The sequence below is a fragment of the Heliangelus exortis genome, chromosome 2, assembly GCF_036169615.1.
Source record: "Heliangelus exortis chromosome 2, bHelExo1.hap1, whole genome shotgun sequence".
Lineage (NCBI taxonomy): Eukaryota > Metazoa > Chordata > Aves > Apodiformes > Trochilidae > Heliangelus > Heliangelus exortis.
In genome coordinates, this window is record NC_092423.1 from 116,984,179 (window position 1) to 117,000,627 (window position 16,449).

Sequence of the window (16,449 nt, forward strand, 5' to 3'; positions counted from 1 at the left end):
GGAAAAGGGGATTTCTGGTCTGGAGCAGAATGTGAGGAATGTTATTAAAGTGAACTCCTACATAGAAGCAAAAAATAAACTATCACTCAAAGGGTAGATGTAAGAAACATCTGAATACCATGTCACCTGCCTCAAGTTGATTATTTAAAGGCCTGTACAGCAACCAAGCAGGCAGACACCAGCTTCTGCTTTCATGAGAAAAGGACATGATCAAGGAAAGAACGGCCAAAGTGCTGATTTATCTTCAGTGTAAAAGACTGCTGATAATTTGTACACAGAATTTTATTTTGAGCTTTATAATACAATGGAGGATTGGGGGATGGAGGTCAAACTTAGCTCCTTTTTCTTTCTCTATCTAAGCTCCTTCGAACATCACTAGTAACCACAGTCTGTTTTCCCCACAGTGTTAGAGACTGTTTTATAGAAAAAAAAATACTTCCCTTTACAGCAAAATTTGTAAGTATTCAAGATCTATTTATATGCATAATTATGCACACATAATCACACAAAACAAAGGATCATGTCTTAAAAGCATAAAGCATCCAAGTGTCCCATTTCATTGCAGGTGAAGAAAATCTTAATCATAGCTCTCAGGGACTTTAGGCAGTTACCCAGCTTTCAAACTTCCATGCAAATCTATCTGCACTATTCTAGCAGTTTTACTTAAAGGAGCTATAAAGCTCGGTTTCCATTTCAGCATAATGAACACAGAGGTTAATTTATTCCTATCCACTTTCTCATAAAATGCAGAAGATCCAGCATAGCATTCTTGCAGACATCACAGTCCATTAGCCAAATGAAGCGAGTCAAGTTAAGACTTTGCATTTTCCAGCTTTCTTGAGCTGTAGACAAAACCTGTGATTTTATGCAATAGTACCACCCAGCCCTTTATACACCCTGCTATAACCTGCAAGGTTACTTGCTAGGCACCCACAGCTCTGTTAGTTTTACACACAACAGAACTGCACCTTCACAGAAGAGTTCTCCACTTAAAAGGGCATTCCTGTTAGTTTATTCTTATTATCTTGCACAAGAAGTGCAGTTTTGTGCAAGTATATCTGTGTTAATTTATAGCACAGTTTTAAAACTAAAGTATGATGGGAAGCTACCAAAGAAATCAAACCCGTGCCATATTACTTGTATTTCATTTACGGGTTTGAAATTATTTAACTGTACCTCATACTGTTCAACTGGACAGCAGAGCCCTGTAGCCTAAAATACTATTTAACATCTTTAGTACATCTCAACATTTTTCTCTCTCAAATTACAAGTCTAAAAATATGTTCTCCCCAGCTTCTCTCAAATGGCAAAGCTGCACACTGCAATGTTAATGCATGTTGGTCATTCAAATATTCCTGACAAGTAACTGCAATGCAAACTGACACTAAGGAGTCCCACACTTATGTCAGCTAAGAACATGCAGCAGTAAAACACCCCTTTGCCCAGCTCTGGATAAAATCTCTTGACATGAAATATTTATAAACCTAATTACACATTTATTTCTAAATGAAAAGGAGTAACCTTATAAAATCTGTTACAATTACTAGAACAGCAAGTGCTGAAGACAGTGAGTTTAGAATTTGTATTATTAATGGATCATCTTTTTAAAACCTATCTACCTCTGTGTTTAAGAGCAGAAAAAAAAGAGGGCTTGAATAAAATAATTTATGTCAAGATAATTTTCAATTACCTTAAAAATTTCTTTTTTTCCTGACACAAGAAAACACGAAATGAAAGTAAGATTGAAGAACAAACATTACTTACTTGAGCAAAAACAAGTATTAAATAGCATCAATAACCATGTAATCTTGTGTCACATGATACACGGAGTACCAAAAATGCTGGGGGGGAAAAAACAGAACATTCTGAACTGAAAACAATTATAAAACCAAACAAAAAACTCACAGCAATCATGCCCTAAATGTCTTAATAAAAGACTCTCTTGTTTTTGGTAAAATTTAGTTGAGCTGTTGGAGCGTGTATACAATTCTAGAACAAAAAGCTGAGATAAGAGACAAAAAAACCCACAACACCCAAGCATGATAAAACAGCTAGTTAGATAATACAATTAGAATAAAACCTGTTTAGCAGAAAAATTAAATAATACTAGACTAGAACAGAGCAAGCACAACATGCCCACAGAACAGCAGAATCTGAACTGGTAAAACAGGAGGCCCTGCAAGTTTATCAAATAAGACAAGGCTACTGTCCACTTCTTTAGTCAAGCCTAACTCTGCTTCTCAGGACTGGGTTTGTATTTTTATTTTAGAATCTACCTGAGCTACTACTGAAAAATTCTTGGCTTAACGCTTAAAAGCACACTTGAATTCCCATAAAATCAAGAATGACTTTATTTTAAAAAATGGAGTTTCCAAAACAGAATCACCCCTTTTGCAGTTTAAGCAACTCCTGTGACTGCCTTTTACATACTCCTGAAAAGCACACCCAAATTTAAGACATCTCTGAAACAATATTTTGCTTTATAATTTAAGCATGTTTTAGAAAAGAATTTATGATATGCAGATTTGCAACATCAGAGAATAAAACCAAGCCACGACTTTTTCCTACCTGTGTCTAAATAGAAACAACAGACTTAATCTTGATTCTTGTGCTATTTTTTCATACTCTAATTTGTACAGCTCTTCAAGCATGCCTGACTAATATTAAAGCCCTTACTGCTAAAGCTCTTTACAGCCTGGAGAAGAAGGACTTGCAGCTGTTGGTTGGTAAGTAAGGTGTTGGATGACGTACACTCACAGCCCAGAAAGCCAACCATGTCCTGGGCTGCAACAGAAGAATGAAGGGTCTGGAAGAAATGACCAGGGGTAGCTGAGGTCACCTGCATTGTTTAATTTGGAGAAAAGGAGGCTGAGGGGTGACCTCTTTGCAATCTATGGCTTCCTCATGAGGGGAAGAGATGGGGCTGGCATTAAGTTCTGCACTCCTGTGACTGAAGACAGGAAATGGTAGGAAGCTGATACAGGGGAGGTCTAAGTCTGGTATCAGGAAAAGGTTTTTCACCCAGAAGGAAGCTGAGCAGTGGGACAGGCTATCCAGGGAGGTGGTCACAGCACCAAGCCTGCCTGAGTTCAAGAAACATTTGGATGATGCTCTCAGGCACAGGGTGAGATCCTGGGGGTGCCCTAATAGGGGACAGGAGTTGGATTTGATGATCCTAATGGGTCCCTTCTAACGCAGCAGATTCTGTGACAAGGGAGGTGACTCTGCCTCTCTACTCCACTTCTCATGAGACTTACTTGATTACTGTGTCCAGTTCATGAGATCCCAACACAGGAAGGACAAGGAACTCTTAGAGCAAGTCCAAAGGAGAGCCCACAAAGATGATCAGAGGGCTGGAGCACCTCACCTAGAAGACAGGCTGGGAGAATTGGGCTTGTTCAGTCTAGAGAAGAGAAGGCTCCAAAAAGGCCCTCCAGTACCTTAAAGGGACTACAGGAAAACTTGGAGAAGGACTTTACACAAGATCATATAGTGATAGGACAAGGGAAAACAGTTTTGAACTTAAAGAGGGTGGATGTAGATTGGATATTAGGAATAAATTCTTTACTGTGAACATGGTGAGACACTGGCACAGGTTGCCCAGAGAAACTGTGGCTGCCCCCTCCCTGGAAATGTTCAAGGCCAGGTTGGATGAGGCCTTGAGCAACCTGGCCTAGTGGGAGGTGTCCCTGCCCATGCAGAGGGTCGGAACTGGGTCATCTTTAAAGCCCCTTGCAACCCAAACCATCGTACGGCCTCCACATTTCCTATCCAAAATTCCAAGCTGCTCTTGACTGAAGTCATACTAAGAGCTCAGATTCCTCAACACTTTTAGTTACTTTAAAAATTCCTGCTTCCCAACTCAACCCCTATCATCTTATACATCCACACTGAAAACTAAAATACAAAACTTGAAAATAAAGAAAACCAAAATGAAGCCCAGAACCCCCCAAAGAAACCAAAGGAAAATCCTCAACACCAAGAAGAATGCCTAAAAGCTGAAAGAAGCAATACGAAAAATGGGGAAAAAAGCTAACAAAATTTGTCAATATTTATCAATTCAAATGAAATTTTATCAAGCCTTTTCCTGTCCTTTTGTCAGTTTTTACTTCCAATCACACAGAATGAAGAACTGAAGAGCACAGGAGTTAGAGAAGGCTAAAATGTGGGGGAAACACCTTATAATCTATATCAAAACTGCTAGAGGACTTTTCTTTCAAGTATCTTTCTAAAATCCTTGCAGAGTGCTATTTTTGTTCTCACATCAGCTATCAACTAACTACTCCACTACCTTGGCCTGGGATCAACATTAGGCCAATACAGTAATAGTTACCTAGGTCATCCTATTCATCATTTTAACAGTGCTGGCACAGTAGTAGATGTCTTCCAGTCTTTTGGAATTTCCTCAGTGTCCCAAGATTGATTAGAAATCAATAAAGGAGTTCTGCCAGGAGTTTCAAACTCTGGGACCTGACAGACCTATTTATAGTAGCTCTTTTACATTTATACTCAAAATGAGAAGTATCAAGTTTCACCTAGCTTATTCCTCAAAGCACTTTTTATTTAACACTTCTCTTCCTTTAAGTTAGCTATAAAATGTATATGCTCAAAGTGGATTTTTTTTTGAAGTTCTGACACTAGGTGTTTTTTCACAGAAACAGAACATTAGCATTTATTCAATTGTCTTCTTACAATATCCTCTTTCTTTAAAATCCCACAGAAGTATTTTATGTTTTCCCTGGTTGTTTGGAGACTTTGTGTATGTATGTGATTTTTCTTAAAGCTTTGAGTTGCCCAACAGTAGCCTATAATTTCTTCTATTACTAACTCATGGCTAGGACATGTTACTACCTGCCAGCTAATCACAGAATACTTCTCTCTATCCACCCGACCAAATCAGTTAAATCATATTTTTTGTTTTCAGACACACACAGAGCAAGAGTTTCAGAATCTGTAACAGATAACAAACAAACTTACTTGATTCTATTTCCTTGACAGCTCCCTCCTTCCTCCATATCTGCAGTTACGATTCCCAAGTCACTTCAATTGCTGATGCTCCACAGACAGTAGCTGTCTTTCCCAGATGTAAATATTTTATCCCAGCAAACCACCAATTTACACATCATACAGGAAAACTCTCTGACTTGCTGGGGAAAACACAAAACTCCCTTTCCCCTGCCTGCTCAAGTCAGACTCACCAATCTACTGCTGGCTGCTGCAGAACTAAATGAGTCATGTACGAATTTGCTGGCCTTACTTCCCAGGCTCCTGGCAGCATTTGTTTAAAGTACTAAGTAATCAGCAACTTGATAAAAATATCAATATCACTGAAAAATACAAAACTGGTAGGCAAGAAGAAGAGGACAAGGCTTCTTCATCTAGCTCCTCTTTGTGAGCCCAATGTTTCCGATGGGAGTTTTGCCAAAAACAAGGAAAAAACCAACTAGAAGACCAGTGGCTGATGTTTCCCTCCCTCTGAACACCGATGTGACAAACCCCCCTGACAACTGAACAAGTTGGTATATTTAAAAATGCATTACCAAAACCGTAGCTTCATACCAATTATGCTCTGAGAGAGTCCAGAAAAGGTCTGGAATGTACACCTGACACCAATGGCAAAAACCCCCACAAACAAACAAAAAACCCTCAAAACCAAACAAATAGTAATTAACTGAAAACAAGAACCACAGAAAAAAAAAAAGATTACTATTACAGGAATTATATACTGGAAAAGGGTACAGAAAAAAAGATAACTAGAACAAAAGACCACAAACCAGTGAAGATATTTAACGATAAATAGATGCACTCTGGTCACAAGGCAGAAACTTTTCATTTTAAGCTTCAACGTTTCAATTAATCCTCTAACATACAAAACAGAAGAGAGACATTTGAAAGTTGCCCTGTGTAACAACCATGTTTTAAGAGATCTTGAAAATCGATGTTAAAACATTCAAAATGTATGAAAATAACATTATTTTTGACCTCCCAAGACAAAAAGTATTTGATACTCATTCTCCATTAATGCGTTCCCAACCCAAATAAAACCTATCCTATTTTCTACAAAAATGTTTTTATGAGCACCCTGGCAAACATCATCTTTCTCAAGAGAGACTAAAACTCCTCAGTGTTGCCATTCTACACAACCAAGAACTGATTACATTTAAAACAATAAAAATTCCCCCTTCACACAACTTCTCCTAAATTAGCCCCATAAATTCAATATAATTATCACTTTATACCTCAAATGCCCAAAGCAACCCGACAAGCCACTTATGAGGCCAACCAAACCTGACTGTAACCAAGCTAAGTTTTAAATATTTGCAAAAGCAGATAAGCTTTTAAGAGCACTGAAATCCTGGTAGGTATAGTCCAAATTTAGCAAAGCAAACAAGAGGAGGGAAGTGGGGCTGCAACTTTTATGTTTGGGGTTTTTTTGTAGTTGTTTTTTTGTGTTTTGTTTGGTTTTTTTTTTTAAACACACTAATTTTAAAGTAAGCAAGGAGATTAGAGATTTTTTTGCTAGCAGAAACAAAGATGTATCTGAAGAACAATTAAAACCAGAAAATAAATTCTGTAGGGACAACGATGACTTGTATACAGTGAAAAGAAATGTCTATATCACATGCAGACGACAGACAATGGTACAATATTGATTTCTTTGTATTCATCATAGAAGACTCTAAAAATTCTAGACTTTGGCTTCTAAAAAAGAACAACTGATTTAGATGATAATGAAAGGTAGTCTACTGACAACAGCCTTATCCAAAACACAAGCAGAAATTTAGTTAGCCCCACACTTCTCCAATAAAACTAATTCCAGAGAGGTAACAAAATAACGGTCTCAAAAACGCATTTTTAACTGTTTGTGCTAGTTTATTTTTTTCACTACATCCAACATTTGCAATATGTACATGCATTGCTTTATTGACTGCTGACTTAGTTTACTTTGACAAAAGAACATTATTATCTACATACAGAAAGGACATGAGAACATGAAACTATAAAGAGCATAAAGGTAGAGAGAAAAAATTATGCCAGTGACACTTTCCCAGGCTACTTACAAATCATCATAGGTAAAGATAGAGATGAATCTTCCCACTTCTGGGGCGAGTCCTACTCCTAGTGCAATTTTTTTCAGAAAAAAATTAAGTGCTTAATGATACCCTGCTGCTTCACCATCCTATACACATGGATGTAATGGCAGCACAAACTGAACTGAGCTGTCACTTTCACACTGCATTAGTCCTACATCATCCAGCACCATCTTTTCATGACACACCAAATAACCCAAGGAACACTGAAGAACCTTTCAAAACTGAGTTTCAGCCCTCTTCAACAGCTACTTCCAGACCTCCAAGCAGCACATGCACTCTTCACTTTAAATCAGTATGTGCTAGGTACACATCTGTATTATTCTGCATTATTTGCAGTCTGGAGTTCTAAAGAAGAGTTCCTTGACTCCTGGCACACAGCAGAACTTGCAGCCTTTACACAAGCAGGGAATCCAGGTTTGCTCAGCTTGAAGCTACTTGGAACTACCTTCCCAAGCAGACAAATCCACACCCTGAATTCTGATGAAAAGCACCAACAGTTCTTCAGTCTATAAAAGACTTCATACTAAGATGAGGAATTTTTTTCTTCCCCAGACTTTTATGGGCCATACATAATGCAGTACATTTACTGTAAAGTTTCATATAATGTAATATAGCTGAAAAATAATATTGAAACAGCAGTGCAGGGAACAGACTGGGAAGAAACCCTTTAAATCTAATCCTGCTGTCAGCTTGCTGCCTGATGCTCTCCATAAGCAAACAATTTTAAAGATAAACTCATTCCTTACCTATATTAAGAGTAGCTGCTATGCAAGTAAAATTAGCTGTATTTCATTAGGTGACTCTTCTTTACATACAGATAAGGTCTTTCAGAAAAGACAATGCCACATGAAAAAATATATCAAATTTGAAGTCAATTATTCTGTATTAATCCAGACAGAACCTGGTGAATCATTAGATATAGGATGCAAGTACCAGGCTTAATTTCATCCATGCTAAAAATCTGAAGAACATCTATGATTCAAACTGCAATATTTAGTTCATGTTTTGCTATCTTTTAATGGTCCAGAAAAAAAAGGAAGGACCCCATGTTAACACATGTTCAGAGGTCAGAATGCCACAGTAACATACACCAGGAATGTTGTGAGGTTTTCTTCCTCAGAATTCACAAATCAAAAAAATAAATAGATAAAGTGTAATCTTAATGGAATACACAGATTAAAATGACAAAAGGGTGTTCCTAAAGATTCTTAAAGTACTGCTTGTCTAACTCCATCTAAAAAGCAGAGTTTTAATCTGCCCACTATATGGGAATACCATATTTCTGATCACTGCTCATTTGTTTTGGAAATACTTCAAAAGCAATTCATACCAACAACATAAAACAGTGTAAATACTGGATTGAGAAAAGAGTAAAACAAAACTCAAAACATCTCAAAAAAACCCCCAAAAAACCCCCAAAAATCTGGATTAGTAACAACTACTAGTTAGAGTATTTGCTGTACTAACAGTAAGCAACATTTTACTACAGTAATGCAGTTGGGAAAAAAGATGTTTATGTCAGTTTTGTATTATATCAGATAATTTCAGTGAAGACTAATCAATTAAATATTCAGATGGAAAATAACACAATGCTGATTTGAGGATGTAATTACTGCCCTGTTTTTTAAAAGCTACCTTTTATATAATAACCATTTTTAAAAATTCAATAAAAATTTAAAGTTGGACTTTGTAAGAGTTAACTCCAAATTGAACTTAACTCTAAATTACTATTTTTCTAATGTTCTATCTTTAATGTTGTTGCCTACTATATATTTATTCCTTGCTTAAGGTCGGAAAGCAGCATTCAGTTGGAGAATACTCTCCAACAGCTGAAGAGCTATGTGAAGACAGCACAACACTTGCATTGTACTTCCAATTCTACTAATAAAATCACATTTCAGCTTTAACATCCAGTTTCCCTACATGTGAAATAACTGGGACATTTACTTTTCTCTACAAAGTTTTTTACTGTTAGACATGAGCACTACTCTATTCAAGTTACATATTGCCACTTTTGAATTAAGATTCTAATCACACACAAAACCAGACAACAAACCATACTATTTTTACAGTCACCAAGTATATTTCATTGTGCCACAGTCTAAAAAAAAAAAAAAAAATAAGTATTCCAGTAAGAAATTTCTATGGTAATTCACCTCACATCTTATATTTTTCAAGTTCATGAAGCCCTTTTATATGCATTAGCTAAAGCACACCACCTTGTATTTCTTTTTTCATGCTTTGCTGCCTTTTATACCAACACACCACCTCATTTTCCTATTTAAACCCCAATCAAGCAATCAGATCCACAGGAGAAGGTTTCAATGAAACTGCAGCACAGAAATCAGAGATGTGTGCTTGCACAAATCAGATTACAAGATAAAAAAATGCAGAATGTACAGTCTATAGAGGGCTTGCTTTATCATCTGTGTAATACAACAGATCATGCTTGGAGTGATCTGGATGATACTTGAGACAGATCAAGCTACATGAATACCAGTGTCTAATGCTATGGATCACATACAGGAGGGAAATAAAATTCAGTTTAATAAGAAAACATTTTTCTGCTTTATTTCTACGTTGAATATGCAGCCTAAATCAATTAAAAGACCAAAGAGATAACATTTTAATCCCACCTGCCTAAGTGGTAAATTATTAATAATAATACTAGTGATAAATGAGAAATGTAAGAAAAACCTCTTTCCAATGTATTTGAATTATTAACAGATAAAAGGTAGAACTACAGTCATTTCTCCTCCATTTGTCACAGTCTTTCAGATAAAGAATTGTTATTTTTTTTAAAAAAGTATCATAAAAGGAAGAGAATGACAAAAGAATAGTGAGCTTGAAATTGCTTGTATTCATTTTTGAAACAAGCAACAGATCCATATTATGTCTTCAAACAAATCCATTTAAACAGACATTATTACTGCACAAAATCAAGATAATTATCTGCAAAACCAGAAACAATTACACAAGAATGGGTGGGACATAATAATCCATTTATGTGATATTTTAATAGAGCAGGCCTTTCTCCAGAAGTCTTTCAGTAAATACGCCAATATTTTGCCACAGAGGTTCAAACCCTGCCTATACTCATAACGCCAAAAATTTTAAAGCCCAAGTTCTCCTTTTATCCTGCCAGTTATTGAACGTGTACGTATGCTTTGTACTGTCCACCCCCGGTACTTCCGTCACGCCTCTAGAGGAGGTGGTGTTGACACAGCTGCACTACAAACCCAACACCCCTCTTCAGCCCGGAGCAGACAAATATCCCCGCATCTTCCGTGGCAGCACCAGCTCTGCCATGCGTGAAGGAAGTCCCTTTCCCCATCAGCTGTCTCTCCGCCAGTAACGACGCGGCTGAGGCTCTCCCTCGCACATCTCCTGGAACTCCCTCTCTCTAGCCTTCCTCCTCCCTAGACGACAGTGTCCCGGCTCCGAAGGGCCACCTGCTCCAGACGTGGCCTGGTCTCATTGTCTCTCTTTTTCCACCCCCTCGCTTCCTCCCTTACCGCTGCCTGTCACCTGCTCCCTCCCCGCCGGCCGTCTGCTTCCAGGTCAGCTCAGCTCAGCGCCTCCGTCTCCCTGCCTATTCATCCTGTGAGCAGGGAGGAGGAGGAGGAGAGCCCTCCGGACGCCGCAGCGCCCTCAGCCTCACCCGCCAGTGTCAGCCAAGGGGCCAGTGCGCGGTGTGGCCGCTTTGGGCAAGGGGCGAAGCTCTCCCCCCCAGCCCTGGGGGCACGCACACTGCCACAGGGCTTCGCTGGAAGGCGACGACAGGCCTCGGCCTCTCTGACCACGCACCCCGGGTCTCACACAGCTACCCGGATCTGCCACCTCGATCCCCAAAACCTGTGTCACAGCTCAGCCCGCAGCCCCACCTCCCCCAGCCCTTCCCCTCTGGACAGCCCCCTCCGCCTCATCTCCCCAGAGAAGCTTCAAAGCGCCTCTTCTCCCTTCTTCCCTCCCCCGCAACACAAAACGCACACCAAGCCATGGGGGAAGGGGAGGCCTGAAGCGCACCCCGAACCCCGACCGCCCCGCTGCAGTCCCCGCCGGCCGCTTCTTCCCGCCCCGAGCTGCGCCTCACCTAGTGCCACCTCGCAGGCTTTGCGCAGCTGTGAGTGATGCGCCTTCTTCACCTCCTTGTCGGCCAGGATCTTCTCCAGGGCCCGGGTCAGAAACATGTTTTTCGTCTTCTTCCCTTCATACATGGGCGCGATGGAGCCGGGAAAGGAGGAGGGGTTGGGTGGGGAAAGGAGAGCGGGGCACCGGCCGCTCCCGCAGGGGGAGGGCTGCCAAGGGCCGGGGCAGGCGGCGAGGCCGCGGGGCCGGGCCAAGGCAGGCGGGGGGGAAGGGCTCCCTCACAGGAAGGGCCGCGTCCCGACGCCCGCTGTAAGGCTCCCCCAGAGGGGAGGCTGGGGTGGGCCCGGGCGGCGGCGACAGCGACAGCCAACCTCGCGGCTGAGGGAGGACGAAGCCTTCTCCTTCCTTCTCTTTCTCCCCTCCCTCGCCCCCGCAGCGGGTGTGCGCGGACGGCGCCCGCGACGCGGTCAGTCCCCGAGCCGCCCCCGGCCCGCACCCGCCTCCATTAGCAGCGGCAGCAGCGGCGGCAGCAGCGGCGGCGGCGGCAGCAGCAACAGCAACAACCTGCCCTCGCCATGTTGGAAGGAAGCGACGTCAGGGCCGCGGGCGCACCGCTGCGAAGCGAGAGGAAGCGGCGGCTGTTCCCAAGCCGGGCGGGCGGGCGGGCGGAGAGGGGTGGGCTCGCCGTCTGCCCGCCCCGTGGCTGAGCTACAGGTGGAGCAGACCCACGGCAGGCAGCGGAGGGGGAGGTACGGAGATAGCCGCTGCCACCTGGGAGCTAGCAGGGCAGGAGGAGGGGCAGGGCAGGGCTTCCCTTCCGGGCTAGCAGTGCTAGGAGGGGGAGGAAGGTTCCCCCGGGAAACGCCACCTGCCCCTGAAAAGCGGGGGGACGCTCTGCCGAGGGTAGGGCTGGCTCCCTCGGTTGGAGCTCCTGTCTGTCCTCCGGCCACTGCCTCCCCCGAGAAGCCCCCGGGCCATAGACTCATGGGAGGAGCGAGCGGAGAGGTGCTCCACGGTGCTGAGGGAGGAAAGAGCGCATTAGGGTGCAGGACGTAAGCGGGCTTGCCGTGTCCCTTAGCGGGGAACCTAGGAGAGCGGTGCCCGCCCCGGGGGCCGATCCCTCTGCCCCTCCGGTTCGCAGGGCATGGCCTTCCGCCGGGCTGAGGAGAGGCCTGCCCGGCCTCTGCAAGCACCTCCCCTCATCCCAGCTCCCCGCAGCTCTCGGGCGATGGATGAACGCTTCACCTCAGTGTTTTCATGGTGCCATTTCTGCTCGGGTGCCCTCACCTATCGCCTTCATCCGCTGCTACTTCCCCGTTCTGAGTGCAAAGCATTAAAGGAAAAATTTCACCTTCACTTGTAACTAAACAGTGATTTTTTTTTTTTTTTTTTTTTTTTTTTTTTTTTTTTTTTTTTTGTGTTTTGTTACTTTATTAACTGGTTACAAATTTTTGGACAATTGTTACTTTTTTTTTTTCCCCTCCCAGAGTGCTAAGGGTTAATTTCTTCATGCTTGGTGAAGCTCTGGTCGGCTTTGGCTGACTTCTGCTGAGCAGCAAAAACATAATAACGCACACCAATATTTATAAGCAGAATATGGCACTAACTGAAACCAGGTCTGTATCAGAAAATCTGAAAATTTTTAACTGATGAAAAAAAAAAAAAAATCTGGAAATGAGAAGACTGACTTCTAGGTCCACCTTTCAGGCAGAGAGGGACAAGGCTATAGCATCAGCATGCAGAAAGCAGAAACCAGGCCATCTCTGACTTCAGAGAACAGAGGCAGCACATGGGAAGGTGGTTATATCCAGCCAAGTTTTCTGTCCTCTATTCCTCTGGACCTGCTGCATCAATCAGGATGACAGCCTTCAAAGTGAATCCTGATCCCTTTGCCTTTCATGTTTATGGAAAACATGAGAGAGCATGTCCATGCTATCATGGAACCATGCTAGGGCTTTGCGAGCAGCCTATTCTGTATTGAATAGTTTATTCTGTTTCTTTTTCTGCAAAAGAGTGGTTGTGGTGGCATTAGTAAAGGTACAGAGATCCCAGCCCTCTAATAAAGTCCAATATTGCATTAACTGGTTTACCAAATGAAAAATTGTTTGTGCCAAAATGACTTGGTACCTTATTGGTATATATTTTTAGGGAACTTTTAAGGAAGCCTTGGCATGGACTATTCCTCTAAAGTTATAGGTGAATGCCAGGCCTCACTGTTAAAGCTAAACACTTATGTTGCTGAAATTACTTGATCTGCACCTGAGGCTTTTCCTAGTCACCATCAGAATGTTCATGCTATTTTACTACCTAACTGATAATCAGTGCTGAAAACATTAAGAGGTTACAACTGATTTTAGCATTATAACAGCTTTGTAAGAGAGAAGTCATATCAACAAGGACATTGATTCCTGGGGAAAGAAACACAACAAAACAACACAAGTTTTTAATGACCATATTCAGATTGGGATGTCTTATTCAAAAGACTGCATCTTCAGCAGTACAGTTACTAAGCATAATTCAATTATTTATAGTAATTTATTTAAGGAAAAACCTTTTTCCTGTTGGTTAAATATCAAGTTTCATTATACACAGATGCAAGTTCAGTAATTCTGATGTGCAAATGACTTTGGTCTTTCAAAGCTGCCTGCTAGTGACCACATGGCAAGAGTAAGAATTTCCACAGAGGTTTTTTGCACAAATCACCTGAGTCCAGATTTCCTTGGTCAAGTCAGAGCTTGCAAGTGTTATTTAGCAAATGCAGTTTCCTATTGATTTTCACAGTCCATTTGGCAGAAATAGACTTGCAATATCATGAAGACAATGGGAATCTGTATGTAAAGAGCAGTGAGCACTGCAGTTTTCCTTTTTGTTTGTAATTGTGCCTGGTTTTATATGCTGTTCTTAAGATGATTTTACATGTAAAATGTGTTCTAGTTGAGCATATAGAATTCCTGCTGAAATACCAAGCTACTAGGGAAAAAGTCCTGTCAAAAAAGTGGTCAGTACCATGTATATAATTCCTGCTCTAATATGAATAGATTAAATTTCTTGTTTTGTCTTGGTTTTTCGTTCTGTTTTGTTTGTTTTTCTATGTGACCTGAATCTTCAGTGTCTATTCTCAGGATCAGACAACTGCTGCTCAGTTCTCCAAAATTATAGTTTGGCACAGCTACATGGAATCATAGAATGGTTAGGGTTGGAAGGGACCTTAAAGATCATCAAGATTCAAACTCCCTGTATGGGCAGGAACACTTCCCACTGGACCAGGTAGCACAAGGCCTCACCCAGCCTGACCTTAAACACCTCCAGGGAGGGTGCATCAACAACCTCCCAAGGCAACCTGCTCCAGTACCTTACTACCCTCACGGTGAAGAATTTCTTCCTGGTATCTAACCTAAATCTACACTTTTTCAGTTTAAAACCATTACTTCTTGTCCTATCACTACCTTCTCTGGTGAAAAGCTCCTCCCCAGCTTTCCATTAGGCCGCTCTTCGTGTACTGGAAGGCGATGATAAGGTCTCCCCAGAGCCAAAACTCCTCCTGTCTTCATAGCAGTAAAGGTGCTCCCACCCCCGGGTCATCTTTGTGGCCCTTCCCTGGACCCTCTCCAACAGGTTTGTATCTTTCCTGTGCTAGGGGCTCCGGAGCTGTATGCAGTATTCTGGGTGCAGTCTCACAAGAGCAGAGTACAAGGGGACAGTCACTTCCCTGGTCCTGCTGGCCACTTGATTTCTTGTACAAGTCAGGATGCTGTTGGCCTTCTTGGCCACCTGGGCACACTCCTGGCTGGTAAGTCAGCCGACTCTTGACCCCCAGCTCACCCTGGCAGCTTTCTAGCCACTCTTCCCCAAGCCTGTAGTGCTGCAGAAGATTGTTGGGACCCAAGTGCAGGACTTGGCACTTGGCCTTGTAGAATCTCTGTTGGCCTCAGCCCATCAGTCCAGCCTGTCCAGATCCCTCTGTTGGGCCTTCCTACCCTCAAGGAGATTAACACTCCTTCACAACTTGGTATCATCTAATCACTTACTGAGGGGGCACTCAATCCCCTCATCCAGATCATTAATAAAGATATTAAAGAGAACTGGCCACAACACTGAGCCCTGGGGAACAGATGGTGCCACACAGCAGCAGTGAATTCCTTTCAGCAATCCCAATGTCTGTATTGTTTGATTTCAGCATGCAGATTTCTGCTTTACTCAATTGGCATCAGTCAGTGGCTGACCTTGTAGCTGCAGAGATCCCTATTGGGTTGCTGGTAAAGTCCTGAGATTGTCTGGAAGTACTGATAATTTTGTTTTCTTCTCAAGCCACTAAGTTTGTAAGCAGCATGTACAAAATATTATAGCTGTGCAATCCAACCTGAGAAATGTTTTCTGACAAACCTAAAAGAAACATGTTGGTATGAATGTGCTAAAGTACAACAGCATCACTGCCTTGTTGGTGCCTTTATGTTTGAACGTGAAACAGCACAGGAGAAAAAATGTATTTGAGAAACACCTGAAAAATTACTGTCTGATACTTTTTTTTTACAAGTTAATTGGAGTACACCAGAACCTATTTTATTATTTCATATATTTAAAATGTTTTCAGTGAGTATTAGATGCTTGCTTCATAAAATACTGTAGAGAACTTTCTGTGTGAGAGGGAATGAAAGCTCCTGCTTCTGATGGTTATATGTGCAACAAATGTATGTAGTGCTTGTCTGAAAATGCTGAAAAGCTAGGACTTCTAAGCATTTGATTATGACTGACAGTAAAAGTACAGATTCATGCTTGGAGCAAGCTAATAATCTGTGGCTGTGTTGCCTTCCAAAGGGAACTCTCTCACCTCTCTCACCTCCTTTCTTGTGTTGGTGCAGTTGTGCACCTGTGCAGGGCATCAGCTCAGCTCAGTGGTTCAGCCAAAAATTAGCCTTACCAGAAAGTTAGTTTGCAGTGAAATTAGTGAATTGGTCAGACTTAACCTGGATATTCTGGAATTCTTGCACAAGAAGAAGAGTGGGGAAATGTCAGGGATAGTGAGGAGGGCTGATCTAATGCTTATGGTGGCACTGTCTTCTTAAATCATCTAGATGAGCTTTGGAACAGCACAGTAATAGTTAGACTGTGATCGGTTTAAGCTAGAATAAGACAGCACTGACATTAAAAGAAGCAGTCCTTTCTGCTTCTGCCTTGTTTCCTTGGTCAACATAAGCATTTCCAATTGTCATGTTGTGAGTTAAGTTGAATTATATGCAGAATTTAATTAGGTTGAGTTTAACCTTAC

The 16,449-nt window shown here is 41.9% G+C and overlaps 2 protein-coding genes across 5 annotated transcripts in view; one reads left to right on the forward strand and one right to left on the reverse strand.

Moving 5' to 3' along the window:
* The window catches only part of ARFGEF1 (ARF guanine nucleotide exchange factor 1), an 88,529-nt gene extending 77,208 nt beyond the window's left edge, over positions 1 to 11,321 (reverse strand). For 2 of the 3 annotated variants that reach the window (XM_071737715.1, XM_071737713.1), the window contains exon 1: positions 11,188 to 11,321. In XM_071737715.1, the coding sequence (XP_071593816.1) occupies positions 11,188 to 11,311 (124 nt within the window). In that variant the 5' untranslated portion in view covers positions 11,312 to 11,321. Of the gene's footprint in view, positions 1 to 1,764; positions 1,784 to 11,187 lie in introns of those variants that run through there. The other variant, XM_071737714.1, reaches the window with a different exon arrangement.
* On the forward strand, positions 11,183 to 12,558 carry LOC139793268 (collagen, type I, alpha 1b-like). 2 transcript variants are annotated; one of them, XR_011724564.1, is made up of 2 exons: positions 11,183 to 11,273; positions 12,262 to 12,334. XR_011724564.1 is itself a non-coding variant. In XM_071737734.1 (2 exons), the coding sequence occupies exons 1-2, from the start codon at positions 11,283 to 11,285 to the stop codon at positions 12,518 to 12,520; spliced, it is 909 nt and encodes a 302-aa protein (XP_071593835.1). In that variant the 5' UTR covers positions 11,205 to 11,282; the 3' UTR covers positions 12,521 to 12,558. The 2 variants fall into 2 exon arrangements, 1 of the variants encoding a protein (XP_071593835.1); XM_071737734.1 differs by having other exon boundaries at positions 11,205 to 11,932; positions 12,262 to 12,558.
* The last annotated feature ends 3,891 nt before the right edge of the window (positions 12,559 to 16,449 follow it).

What these genes read in the sequence shown, in the direction of transcription:
- LOC139793268 (XM_071737734.1), top strand. Translation starts at nt 11,283, where the DNA reads ATGTTTTTCGTCTTCTTCCCTTCATACATGGGCGCGATGGAGCCGGGA. An exon ending in GGCAGGCAGCGGAGGGGGAG is followed by an intron (nt 11,933 to 12,261) that starts GTACGGAGATAG and finishes CGTGTCCCTTAG; the next exon opens with CGGGGAACCTAGGAGAGCGG.